This window comes from Penicillium brevicompactum (genome assembly GCF_028827555.1).
Source record: "Penicillium brevicompactum strain IBT 35665 chromosome Unknown utg000006l_segment0_segment0, whole genome shotgun sequence".
Lineage (NCBI taxonomy): Eukaryota > Fungi > Ascomycota > Eurotiomycetes > Eurotiales > Aspergillaceae > Penicillium > Penicillium brevicompactum.
In genome coordinates, this window is record NW_026623209.1 from 4,405,669 (window position 1) to 4,418,061 (window position 12,393).

The window sequence follows — 12,393 nt, forward strand, 5'->3', positions numbered from 1 at the left end:
CCTCGCAAAGTGATTACAAGGGACACTCTAACTTCAGAATGGGCAGCAGAGCTAGATAAATTGACTGTGTTTTCCAAATATGAAGGACCTGGTATCAATAGTCTATCTATTGTAATGGGGAAACCGCGCCAGTACTCAGGTGTGCCTCAGGCATCCCAGGGGTATTTCTAGGCCCAATCCCCTAGCATAGCAATTCAAGCATTCGACATCTCTCGCAAGAACAGTATCTCTTTCCTATTCCGGTAGTCCTGGGGGGCCTGCGTAGCTCCCTGGTCCCGCCGAGCACTGAGCACCCCCGTCGTCTTGTCTGCGATGTCAGACCGCCAGCGCGCTCTTCCCACTATAGTACATAGGTCTTATTGTCGTATGCCCGGCACAGATGGTCAACATTGCAAGTCAAGCTCCAGTCCCCAACAAAGAGGGCCCAGCGCTGTACATTGTCTTTGTAGCCATAGGATCCATCGTAGGCTGGAGGATACGAAACTGGCGATGTATACGACAGTCTTTGCTGAGACTTGAATGTGTTTTTGAACGTTAGACTCGAAAGCCTCACCATTGAAATAGGGGTTGAAAAAGGTATCCTCAGCAGCCTTGAAGAACAAGGAAACCCTTCCAAGGTTGTTGGTTGAGTGAATGCCCCGAAAGCCGGATTCTCCAACGCTGCTTGTAATATGACATAGAAATAGTTTCTCCGACCACACAGTGTGTGATGCTATCTAAATCGCTCTGTCATGCCAAAAAGTGACAACCCTCACATGAATCCAGATTACTGTCCCCCAAGCATAAGGTTCGTGTCAAATCCATGCACAATAGCCCAGGCAAAAGAACTCAGTGTGCAGAAAATGACATCCCAGCTCACGCTACTGCATGCCGGGTGAACATAGACCGTATCCAGCAGTTGCTGAGCCACCTCAGCATACGATAACGCAGGACCGATCTCTTGCAACATCAACGCAGTCAAGTAGGCCTGCACAGCAACGGAGGCGGCTGCAATCCAAGCGATGAATACAGCATATCGCTTGGTCGTTTGGTCTCCCTGGACTTTCGTAATATGTGCCTTTGAGTTGGTAGCATTTGGACGCAATACGCAGGGAACAAAAACCATAGCGTGGGGCGCCAAAAGGATCCACATGAATTCCTTCTTATACGCGAAGATTGGGACAGCCACCGTGTCGAGGATTGAGAAGATGACTGGGAGAAGTTCGTATACCAGCGCAGGTGACCATGCAAAGATACCTTCCTTTTCGTTGGGCTTTTGCGACACAGTGATGGCTGCAAAGAAGAGATTCGCCGCAAAGGATACACTGACAGCCTGGGCAATAAGCATGTAAATCCAAACATGCGGGATGCGATATCTCCGGCCTAGGAGCATGGGTCAGCGAGAAAGGAAGGCACATAGAGATAGACATATCTCTGAAGAGATTCCTCCTCATCCTCTAGAAAAGCTAGACGTAGATCAAACTTACCGGTGATACCAAGGAAGATACTCCACCCGATTGTCCAGCCAAAGATCTGCCCGCTCCACCAAAATCGTGCTGCATTCTCGGAAACTGTCTCCCAAGCTTCCTGGAAGACATATGTATTCTTGAGCCAGAGGCCGATTTTAACGATGACATGCATGTCTACGTCCGAATACATCAGCCCGTCTGGGCTCGAAAACCAATTACGGTATGACCACACGAACAAACAGATCATATGAAACCAGGTAAAGCCAAGACTCAAGGCTGACAGAATGGAGAAGAGATAGAATTGTGTGCGTCGCTGGGGTGAAGCCCACTCATTTTTCTTTTGGCGAGCCTGAAACCGGGCGCCAATCAAACGGATTATGCTGATGATTAGCCCAGCAGCGATGGCGAGATACCCAAAGAATATTGCAAGTGATTGATAGTAAATTGGAGGAGAACCAGGGGCGTATAAGTCTGACATGTTGCCGGTGTTCAATGTTGTCATGAACACTATACGGAGTTGTTTGGGACAACCTTGGAACCTCGAGAAGCGACCTCGGGACCCCGTAATTATGACTAAGCTCTTGACCCACACACGGTTCTGTCCACGGGTGTGTAGGTGAGCCTATACACGTGCGACCTATGGTCACCCAGATTTCTCCTATGACCTGACTTGAAATAGCAATCCACGTCCTTGAAATTTGCTTCTTCAGATAAAGACGGACCATCAAACAGTATCTGTAGCTTCACAAAAGTCCAATCAAGGGTCTGGTAGCGTCCAGCTACCCGTTTCCCGGAGAGGACAACACGGCTTTACGCGAAGACCCAATTTACCTCGCAAGGCGCGCCGTAGAGAGAATGGATGGAGTTTGTAACACCAATCGCAGAATCTCAGACCACTGTCTTTTTCGAGTCGGGACATCAAGGAATGTATCCTTGCTGGCCACTCAAACATACCACAGCCTGGGTGTTGACAAAGTCGTGGTTTATGAGAACCAAGCACAGATTGCACACAAGCAAAGGCGTATTTGCAACTCAATGAGAAGCAAATCAGGTCTGGGACACATAGAGATCCGATTACCATAATCATGATCTCTGGCGGAAGAACGTGAAAACCGGGGGATGGCGGTGGCGGGGGTTTTTTCAGCTTTCGAAGCCAATCTTTCATCCTGTCAGATCTTGAGGATTTCTGTGAAATATTCATAGGGACATCGGGGATAACCAGCGAACAAAAATAATTATTGGAGACGGGCTAAGCTCTATCAGTGTACTATCGACGAGGACCGTCGCTCTATCCGTACAGTCTTTACGTTGAGGACCGTCATAATCTAGATAAAATGAATCCATGGATGCACACCGTATTTCAACATGGTTTCGATGCCGCAGCCAAATGTGAAGCGAGACAGTAATTTTGCTTCCAAGCTGCCTCAGTTCGAGTTGTCTATGTAGTATTAATACAAGGACCACACTGTATCTACCACTAACAGGTATTTACAGTGAATGCATCTATAAAAGGGTCTCAATATAGAAACACCCCCCTAGCCTATTTTGACACCCCCTTTACTTATAAGTTTTGACTCACACGCGAGACTTGATAGACTTGAATCTATCTATCTACTCTACCATCTGTACTTTGTCAAACTATTAGCCCAATCAGGTTGAAGTTTATTGTACTAATCATATTTGTCATACTTCTCATCAACCTAGCTTTCGGAGACAATGGAGACATCAATTATCACTTTACATCCTCTGTTATATATTGTACCTATTTCATGTTTTTGGAAAGAGAATTGAATAAGTTTACGAACTAAAACCACTGAAAACATATCCGATACGGTTTCATCAGCACGCGTTGATAGATATCCCTAATCCTTAATGTCATGCTCTGCAAGCATTACATGTTCATTTGTTTGCTTGCCTGCTGCCCCGCGCTTCGCTTTGCTTCGTTTGCTTCGTTTGCTTCGTTTGCTTGCTTTGCTTGCTTTGCTATTTATGCTTCCTGTTTCCATAGCTTCCTCTTCTTCCTTCTTCCTTCCTTAGCTTTAGTATCTTCGTGTTCATGGAATTACCTTCATTCATCATCCTCACACTTAATTCTCTATTCACAGTTTAGCCAAAACTTCCTTTACTCAACCAATCACAATTACTCGACGATAAGTTAGAAAGATAGTTAGAAGGACGGTTGAAAAGACAGTTGAAAAGAGGTCTCGAAGGTGATGATACCTCTCTTCCATGACCAAGCAAGTAGTATCCTCTATTTGGCGTCTGTTTGGTCGCGCGTGAGCACGGTACTGAAGCTTGTTTGAATTAAATAAGGATCTATGAACAGCGTATGACTATGCGTATTTAATATTCAAGCCTACAGAAACGCAATTGCAAGATTTATATGTTAGATGATATGCACAGCCTAGAGAAGCAGGGAATCTCGGAGTCGTTGGGATGTATTCTCAACATGCGGAAAAGTCCGAGTCGAGGCTTATTTCAAGATGGGTCTATCAGTACTCCGTATTTTTGGCGAAGATCAACCGGTAAGAAGCTCCGGCCAAAGTACTCCGTACTCCGTACGAGCAATGCCTCCTTATTTTCATTTTCATTTTCATTGTTTGTTGGACTCGGTTCTGTCTTCCCAAGAAGGAAAAAACCCCCTCGATAATGTCGGGAAATCCCTCAACCCCCGGGCGATTGGAGGATTCCAATGTAGACTGCGGAGTAAGCCAAGAATTAATGAACGGCCAATGCGGAGTCAACTGTGTTACGTTGTGGATTGAGGGGCCGGAGATATCGCAGATAGTCGCATATAGCGGACTTTGTGGGACACCTTTAGCCCCGGTGTCGACAGAGGAAAGTCCATATAACATCGCTCCCTTTAAAGGTGGCTTGCGTTAAGCCTTTTGAATCGTCCAATCCCATCCATTCCCCAAGAGCCCGGTCATCCTAGCTTAATCCACCATGCCTCCAATCAAAGGTTCCAACATCCTGATCATCGGCGGCTCGTCTGGAATTGGAGCAGCAGTAGCCAATCTAGCCGCCGCCGAAGAGAATGTTCAAGTCTCCATTGCCTCATCGAATCCTACCCGTGTGGAAAAGACAGTCCAAAAGATCTAAGCCGCTGTCCCCAACGCACAAATCAAAGGCTACACAGTTGACATTGGTGGGGATGATGCTGAGTGTCAGCTACAACAACTATTGACAGAAGTGACGACGGCAACGGGTCCTTTGAACCATATCGTCTATACGGCCGTAAAACTCGAATTCAAATCCCTTCAAGACGTGACAATTGATTTCCTTCGGGCTGATGCTCAATTCCTCGTCTCTGTGCCACTTCTGATCGCCAAGATTTCTCCTTCTTTCATGGCCAATAGCTATCGATCATCCATCACATTCACCAGTGGTCGTATTGCGGAAAAGCCTATGAAAGGAGCAGCGGTATTAGCGGGCTGGGGCGCCGCTTTATTCGGTATTGTGCGTACTCTTGCGCTCGATTTGGCCCCCATTCGGGTCAATCTCGTCAGTCCCGGTACAACGGATACGGAAATTCAAGGTGCCGACGAACAGCGTCAGAAGAAGATGGCGGCCGCGGCGGAACGGGCATTGTTGGGGAAAGTGGGGACACCTGAGGAGGTGGCTGAGGCTTACATCTATCTAATGAAGGATTCCAACAACACAGGCAGCTGTGTGAGCACCAGCGGCGGAGATTTGGTTCAGTAGAGCAGGGATGCTCATACTTACGTTCAGCCCATGCTCAGTGAGTAGATCTTGGGTGCAGGCATTATCCGGCACATATGATGAGCATTCATTGTTATTGCAAGCTGTCTCGTAAATCTTCATTCTATCTACCTTCTTAATCTCGGTCAACAAAAGCTTCCATAGAGTCCAAGATACTATCTATATCCGCCTGCATGAATATGAGACTCCTACCTAGTCCATGGCAATACATATCTTGGAAACATGCTTCCCTTCCTGAACGGCCTTATAAGCTGCAACAACACCTTCGCGCGTGAAGGAGTATTCCTTCGCAATATGAAACCTGAGTTTCTGGCCATCGACAAATGCCACCAGGTCATCCAGCATACAGCGAGGGCCAACCAACACACCTCGAACAACGCAGTTTTTGAGCAATGCAAGGAGAGGCACGTCGGGTCGTTTTTCCGGCTCACAGCTCGCAAGGTATCCAACCACGCTGATCACACCACCCGGTGCAATAGCTTTGAGACTCTGCTCAATGGTTCCAATTCCACCGATCTCAACAATGTGGTCTGCTCCTTTACCACCGGTCAGCTCCAGCGCCTTTGATGCCCAGTCGGGAGTTTTCGCGTAGTTGATGCAATGATCAGCGTGCAAGGACGACTGAACAAACTTCAGCTTTTCATCACTGGACGAAGTGACAATGGTTGTAGCACCGGCAGCCTTGGCTAGCACAAGCGCCGTCATTGCTACACCTCCGGTTCCTAAATGGTCAGCAAGAATCACCTGGTAGCGAGAACATGAGCATACCTTGAACTAGAACCGTCTGACCGGGCTTGAGAGGCAGGTTGCCATAAAGCGCGTTCCAAGAAGTCACACCAGTGCAGACAAGTGTAGCGAGTTCGCTGTAGCTCTGGGGCGCGCTGGCGGGGACCTTTACCACGCTCGAAGCCGGGCGGGCGATGTACTGCGCAAGGACTCCGTCGACACCACCACCTTGGGTGGTGATGAAGTCTTTCTGGGGTCCATACTGGTGCGCGATGTCAAAAGAGACTACCACTCGATCTCCGTTGGCGAGCCCTCGCACCTCATCTCCGACGGCCACGATGTCTCCTGCGGCGTCAGAGCAAGGGATTGGGTTGTCCTTGACAAACGTGGGATACTTTGAAGTGGCAATTTGGATATCCCTCGAGTTCAGAGATACAGCGCGGACTTTGATGAGGACTTCATGTTTGGATAAAGAGGGAATCTCCTCTTGGGCTGAGACAATATCCTCGACAGCAGTGCGAGTTGGGAATCGAAAGACGGTTTGTGTTGCCATTTTGAGATCTTTGGTTGAATGATCAAAAACTCAAATCAGGTCCAAGAGCATCAATTTATACCTGGAAATTAAGCTGAGTGCTTTGAAATCAATGTCGAGATACTCAACCTTGGAGCGCTCTATACCTCATCAAGACCCACTTTTATCCCAACTGGGAATTTCCATGTCTTCCGATTGGTTGGGGCTCTACCTGCATGAATCGCAGAATTCGTCTCACCTTCAATCCTACAAATGTTTTCCAATTTTTCTTCGTCGCAATCTCCTTTAAGGGCCAAGCGCCGGAAGGTCGGCCGGGCCTGTGACCATTGCCGAGAATCTCGCACTCGCTGTGAGGCGGTCACCCCATGTCCGCAATGTGTCGCCAACCACGTCACATGTTTCCGGTCAAGTCTCCGGCGTCGACCGCCCAAGAGCCAGAAAAGACAATCTTCGCCTGTCATTGCTGATTATCATGAAGAGGGAACAGGTCAGTCAGAGGGATATGCAGACAACGGCCTTAATGGTGAAGCGGGCACTGCTCAGCAGGCACCACAATCCATCAGTCTGCCATCAGCTCGCCAGACAGACTCGATGCTTGGCTTTATTTCCCGCATCAACAACTTTTGTGCAGGAGTTTCGCATCTCACATCACCTACATCTACTGAAGAGGAGCCTCCTCCATACACTTCGCCTTTCCCCCCTGTTGGATTGCAAGACCCTGCAGATTGCAGCCTCACGGAGTCTCAAGTGAGCAGACTACTATTGATATTCTGGACCCGTCTATGGCCACAAGTACCGATAGTTCGGCGCGAGGACCTGAGACTACATCTAGATTCACCGTCGCCGCTCCGAGATGCGATCATTGCATATTGCATGCAGTATGTCTATTATTCGGGTCTGCAGTCCCGGATCCTAGGTTTAAATCTGCAGCAGTTCCAACGGGATACAGAGAGTCAAGGCCTACCATACTTTCAACGATGTCTTCGATCGGTGACCCAGTATAACAATTTTTCACAGCCCTCTGTCCTCACTCTGCAATGCTATTGCTTTTTGATTATATATCTTCTCGATGCCAGCCAGCACTCTGCGGCGTACAACATGATTGGACTCGCTCTTCGAATTGCGGAGTCTTTAAAGACTGATGAAACATTGTCTGGGACGACATGCGAAGCACAGAATTTGCGGCGAGTTTGGTGGACCTTGAACCATCTAGACTTTCGCTGTTCCAGGCATCTTGGCAAGCCAGTCAACGTTCGTTCAGGCTCGGCATGTCCCCCACAAATCATAGGCCCCGAGATTTTATTATACCACGCTGAGTCGATGCGGTTGACGGCCGCGGCTTTGGCTATCGTTCAGAAGTTTGACTGTCACACACAGAATGAGTCTGTAGAAGCCTGTGCTCATCTTCTTTCAGACGAACTGTACCATTTGCGCCAGTGGGAATCGGAACTGTCACTACACATGCAGCTGCACGTTGGGGACACACCTGACGATCCGGATGAAGAGCCAGACGTCCAAGAGAGCTTTCTCACGCAGCCGCCCATAGACATTCTTTTGACAACGTTGCTGGAGCTCCAATACCACAATGTCATTGTGACTCTCCACCGGGTTTTTATCCAATTTCCGAGTCATCCACTTGTTCCCAAACGCAGTCCTCAAGGAGACAAGCATAACGCTACTGCATTGAATCATGCATTGGCAATGATCAAGCTAGCCTATCAGCGGATGACCACCCATGACATTCTCCATGGAACCCCTGAGATCTATCAGTATATATGGAATGCGGTATTAACTCTTGTCGGGTTTATGCTAGCGTATCCATACTGCTACAGGTGCCCACGGGCTCGAAGATATGCGCGGCTGGCTCTGACCATCTTCGATTCGGCCGGCGCTCACAACAGTTACGCTGTTCGCTCCGCGTCTCTGACGCGGCATTTATGTGCAAAGGTTGACCACTTGATAAAGATGTTGAATGTAGATCAATCTGTGTCTGGGAGTGTGAATCCTCTCCAAATTCCAATCCTGGAGGCCCTGGCAGCCGAAGATACGCCTTGTCTTTCTAGTGGCTTGATGCAGCCAGATGAAGGGCAGATTTTGCCTGATGTTGACTTGAGCGCTAGTGCAGACACGCTGTGGTCATGGGCAGACTTTATGAACGTGACTGCTTGGCCAAATTATTGTGATGAAGTCAGTGAAGCATTCGCCGACCCGACGAAGTTATCATCCATATAGGCCATGCTTCTCGCAACGAATACATGTCTTTCTGAAACTTGATTGAACGTGACTATGACCATGACTCCATATTCAAATGACTTTTTGTTTGTTTGTATTTGCTCAATTTGTAGCTCTGCTCCCCCAAATCCGAACATCAATTTCTCATTGGACTGAACGCAAGATCTCCATACACCATCAAACAATAATCTGGTGTCGGTTCTGAAACTTAACGGGCAGTGTAAACCCCCGTCTACCGGCAAACAAATCCCCGTGACCCAATTAGCATCTTCGCTCGCCAAAACAACTGCCATCTTGGCAATATCATCAGGAAGCCCGGGACCTTTCAGTGGGTGTCGGCGGTTGAGGTCATCCCAGGGAGTGCAGTAGCTAGTAGTCTCCTTGAAAATGGCTGTCTGTGTATCTAAAAATGTGTCAATAGCATTGACCTTAATGATCCCAGACTCTGTCAACTTACATCCAGGACAAATTGCGTTGGAATGGATGTTATGTGGGGCATAGTCTAACGCTATTTGTCGCGTAAGTTGACTGACAGCCCCCTTTGATGCACAATATGATGCTTGAAACCATGTATCAGCCCAATGCACCAACACGTCTCGATTAGACTTACGGTTCTCCGGTCCCCCGATCATGCCCATGATGGACGATATATTGATGATCCATCCTCGATCACCGGAAGAATTTGGCTCTTGTGACAGCATTTGTGTGAGCGCATACTTGCAGCCGAGAAAGACGGATTTGACATTGACACGCATAGTGGTATCCCACGTTGCCTCGTCTGTCAGATGCAGCACGGCCGGGCTCCGTGCCTCGATGCTAATTCCAGCATTATTGACTAGACTGTTTTAAATTAGCACTTTTGTCGGGTGTTCTCTCAAACCCCACGTGCATACATATCAATTCTTTCATAAGTCTGCACGGCGGCCTTGACCAAATTTTCCATTTGCACAGCATCACCAACATCGGTTGCTACAAAGATGGCGTCTCCGCCATTTTGTATAACCAAATCATGGGTTGTGATAGCAGCTTCTTCTTGCGATCGGGCTGTGGGTGTCAGGTCGGCACAGACTATCTTTGCGCCTTCTAGTCCGTAACGTAAAGCTATCGCTCTGCCTAGACCAGACGATGCGCCGGTGATGATAGCGACTTTTTCGTGTAGGCGGCGAGAACTTGCCATGGCCAAAGGGTTTCAAGTTCAAAAGAACTGTTGTGTTTTTAAGTGATCAAATTCCAAGGTTGATGTCCTATTTGAAAGGTGCTGTAGCAAGAAATATAGCACTGGAGAACAATGATCTTCATAAAGTCACACACACTATCCGACCCCGCTTGCCAGGTTGGTAATCCGTGACAGAGCAAACAAATCATCTCATAGTATTTGAGCAACGAGAGTGCGATTGGAAAGCGTGCCGAGGAGTGCGGGGCTTGCAGAATCGAAGAAGTATTCAATCCTTCACTATTCTCCATGATCAAACTTGCAGCGTGAGAACTAGACTCAGCACATGACTCTCGAGAAGCCCTAACACTACTTGATGGGTAGAAATGGAAAAGGTTGTAGGCCCAGGAATGTGTGATGGAGCCGGAGACCTCGTTTACAGTTCCAGGGTTGGACCAAACAGGCAAGATCATGCAATTTCCCCGCAGAGATTTAGATGAAGCCGCCAGCTGGTTTTAGTGAGACCTCGGCTACGCTCCGATGGATTTTGCAACACAGTTTCACAAACCAATGAGGAGATTTATTTTCATTGTTTGATCAATGGGATCATGTCCTCTCACTGATTCACCCCCTCCACCCCGCTGACACTACCAGGAAATGCAACCGTCTTTGCTCGAAGATGGATGTGTTCTCTTCATTAAAGATGCAAAGCGAGGTGATGGTAATTTGCAGTTGTGCTGGGCCAAACTCAAAGTTGTATATTTCCCTAAAGTATACTTACTTCCCAATTGGGGAATCGAGCCGAGATTTTGGGTCCACAATCTTAATTTGACCCCCCGTACTAGCTTGCCTACTTATCAAGCTGTGTGTTTTGTCTGTGGTTTCTAGGAAGACTTGTTTCTTCCAGTATTGGCCACCTGGGCATCTACTGTGTTTGTCTTGCACTGGACGATACAAACGAATGGTACATCACAGATCAAGTAACATGTCTACAGCCCACAATGATGAGACAGACCTAGTCCAGCCCTGGAGTGGACTGGATTCACAAATGTCTCACCAGAGATTACTTTGGGACTTGTCTCTCGGGCTTCCCGATCTTCTTCCAAGGCTCCAAGGTTCCAAGGTTCTCATGAAGGGCATCAATGCCCTTTCTGGACATATTTCTGTGCTCTGTACGATGGAATGTGAGATCTACTTCGTGATGTGTGTGATAAAAATGACATCACTGGACGCAACACCTTTATATCTCCGGATTGGCAGTTCGTATTTCTCATATTCAGAGTATCTTCATCTAGCGGAAGGATTTAACAGAAGGCTCACGAGTCACCACGGACTATTTCACTTGAATCTCCATTTAACACCTCCTTTGGTCCTTCGACTTTGATTGTCTTTGGAGCTGTGTTTGGTGTTCACTCTCTAGTAAGCGGTGACTTGCTGTTGGTACCAACCACTTTGCAGCAGTCCTGTTCATGTTCTTTCTCTGAAGATCAAGTTGTTAAAGCTGAAATATAGGGTTCATCTTTGAACAGTCAGAGGTGGTCTTAGTCTTATTCATACACTAGGCCGTGTTTGCCATAGAAGGATCTTAGTGTGCGGTTTGAAATAGAAAAACAGTCAAAAAGTTTATTAGAAAGACGGTTGGAAAGACGGTTGGAAAGACGGTTGGAAAGACGGTTGGAAAGACGGTTGGAAAGACGGTTGGAAAGACGGTTGGAAAGACGTTTAAAAGGACAGTTGGAAAGATAGATAGAAAGAAGTCCCGAAGTTGATGAACAGCTCTCTTCCTTTACCAATCTAAATATGAGATTAAGCCAATATATGACTACTCTTGTTTATCAGTAACTATCATCGTTTTTTTGGTCTCACAAAAACGCGGCACTGAGGCTTGTTCCTTGTTATGGGAGAAACCCCATTACAGGAGCTTTTGTACATATTGGGTCCTCGGGAAAAGTAGGGCCTTTTACAATATGTGAATTTAGTAAATCTGGAGCATGCAAAGATCGGGATTCGGTGGAGTCAACAAGTCCCAGAGGTTCCGAGATTGCTGCTAGCGAGCGGAAAACATCCTGATCCTGAGTATTGATCGCATCCCTCCTCGCCGGGAGGCTCCTCTAATCCACTTTCGATAAGCTGTAGTGACTATGTTTCTCCTTGCTTTTCGCATCTCCTTCCATTTCGAATTTTCTTTTTTCGGCGACGGCTCTCTCACTTGACTAGCTGTCGATAGTTTTAATTCAATTTTGACTCTCTTTGCTGGCTCGTTGGTAGTTGGGTCGTCAAGTGCGGCAGGCTCATCACTGACTGGCAGCTCCTCACAGACTCTTTGTGTCAACATCCCTGATGATTTGCCAGTCATATTGTTGGATGATCAAGTCGCACGTTGAAGTACTACGTTGTACTCCGTACTTGTAGCTCGCTTATGCAAGGCTTCCGAGCTCTGCGGGGTGACCCAATAAGATCGGGGGCTAAGGCTAACGGGGAAACTCAACCGTGTCTCCATAACGCTAGGGAAACTGAAGGCCTGTTTTCAGGGTTCTCGAACCTCGGTCATTTTTTTTGGTGACAGACCTCCCCTCTTC

General features: G+C 47.6%; 5 protein-coding genes across 5 annotated transcripts; 2 read left to right on the forward strand and 3 right to left on the reverse strand.

Annotated features, from left to right (window-relative positions):
- Positions 1-766: 766 nt before the first annotated feature.
- On the reverse strand, positions 767-1,926 carry N7506_009882 (uncharacterized protein; the record flags this gene model as incomplete). Its single annotated transcript, XM_056959175.1, has 2 exons — positions 767-1,362; positions 1,467-1,926. The coding sequence occupies 2 exons, from the start codon at positions 1,924-1,926 to the stop codon at positions 767-769; spliced, it is 1,056 nt and encodes a 351-aa protein (XP_056808565.1).
- A 2,468-nt stretch (positions 1,927-4,394) lies between these two features.
- On the forward strand, positions 4,395-5,153 carry N7506_009883 (uncharacterized protein; the record flags this gene model as incomplete). The annotated part of the gene is made up of 2 exons (XM_056959176.1): positions 4,395-4,521; positions 4,552-5,153. The coding sequence occupies 2 exons, from the start codon at positions 4,395-4,397 to the stop codon at positions 5,151-5,153; spliced, it is 729 nt and encodes a 242-aa protein (XP_056808566.1).
- Positions 5,154-5,363: 210 nt separating this feature from the next.
- N7506_009884 (zinc-dependent alcohol dehydrogenase family protein) lies at positions 5,364-6,450 on the reverse strand (the record flags this gene model as incomplete). Its single annotated transcript, XM_056959177.1, has 2 exons — positions 5,364-5,893; positions 5,940-6,450. 2 exons carry the CDS (start codon positions 6,448-6,450, stop codon positions 5,364-5,366), a joined length of 1,041 nt encoding a protein of 346 aa, XP_056808567.1.
- A 231-nt stretch (positions 6,451-6,681) lies between these two features.
- Positions 6,682-8,661, forward strand: N7506_009885 (uncharacterized protein; the record flags this gene model as incomplete). Its single annotated transcript, XM_056959178.1, has 1 exon — positions 6,682-8,661. One exon carries the CDS (start codon positions 6,682-6,684, stop codon positions 8,659-8,661), a length of 1,980 nt encoding a protein of 659 aa, XP_056808568.1.
- A 177-nt stretch (positions 8,662-8,838) lies between these two features.
- On the reverse strand, positions 8,839-9,838 carry N7506_009886 (SDR family NAD(P)-dependent oxidoreductase; the record flags this gene model as incomplete). The annotated part of the gene is made up of 4 exons (XM_056959179.1): positions 8,839-8,850; positions 8,898-9,064; positions 9,119-9,501; positions 9,555-9,838. The coding sequence occupies 4 exons, from the start codon at positions 9,836-9,838 to the stop codon at positions 8,839-8,841; spliced, it is 846 nt and encodes a 281-aa protein (XP_056808569.1).
- Positions 9,839-12,393: the final 2,555 nt, after the last annotated feature.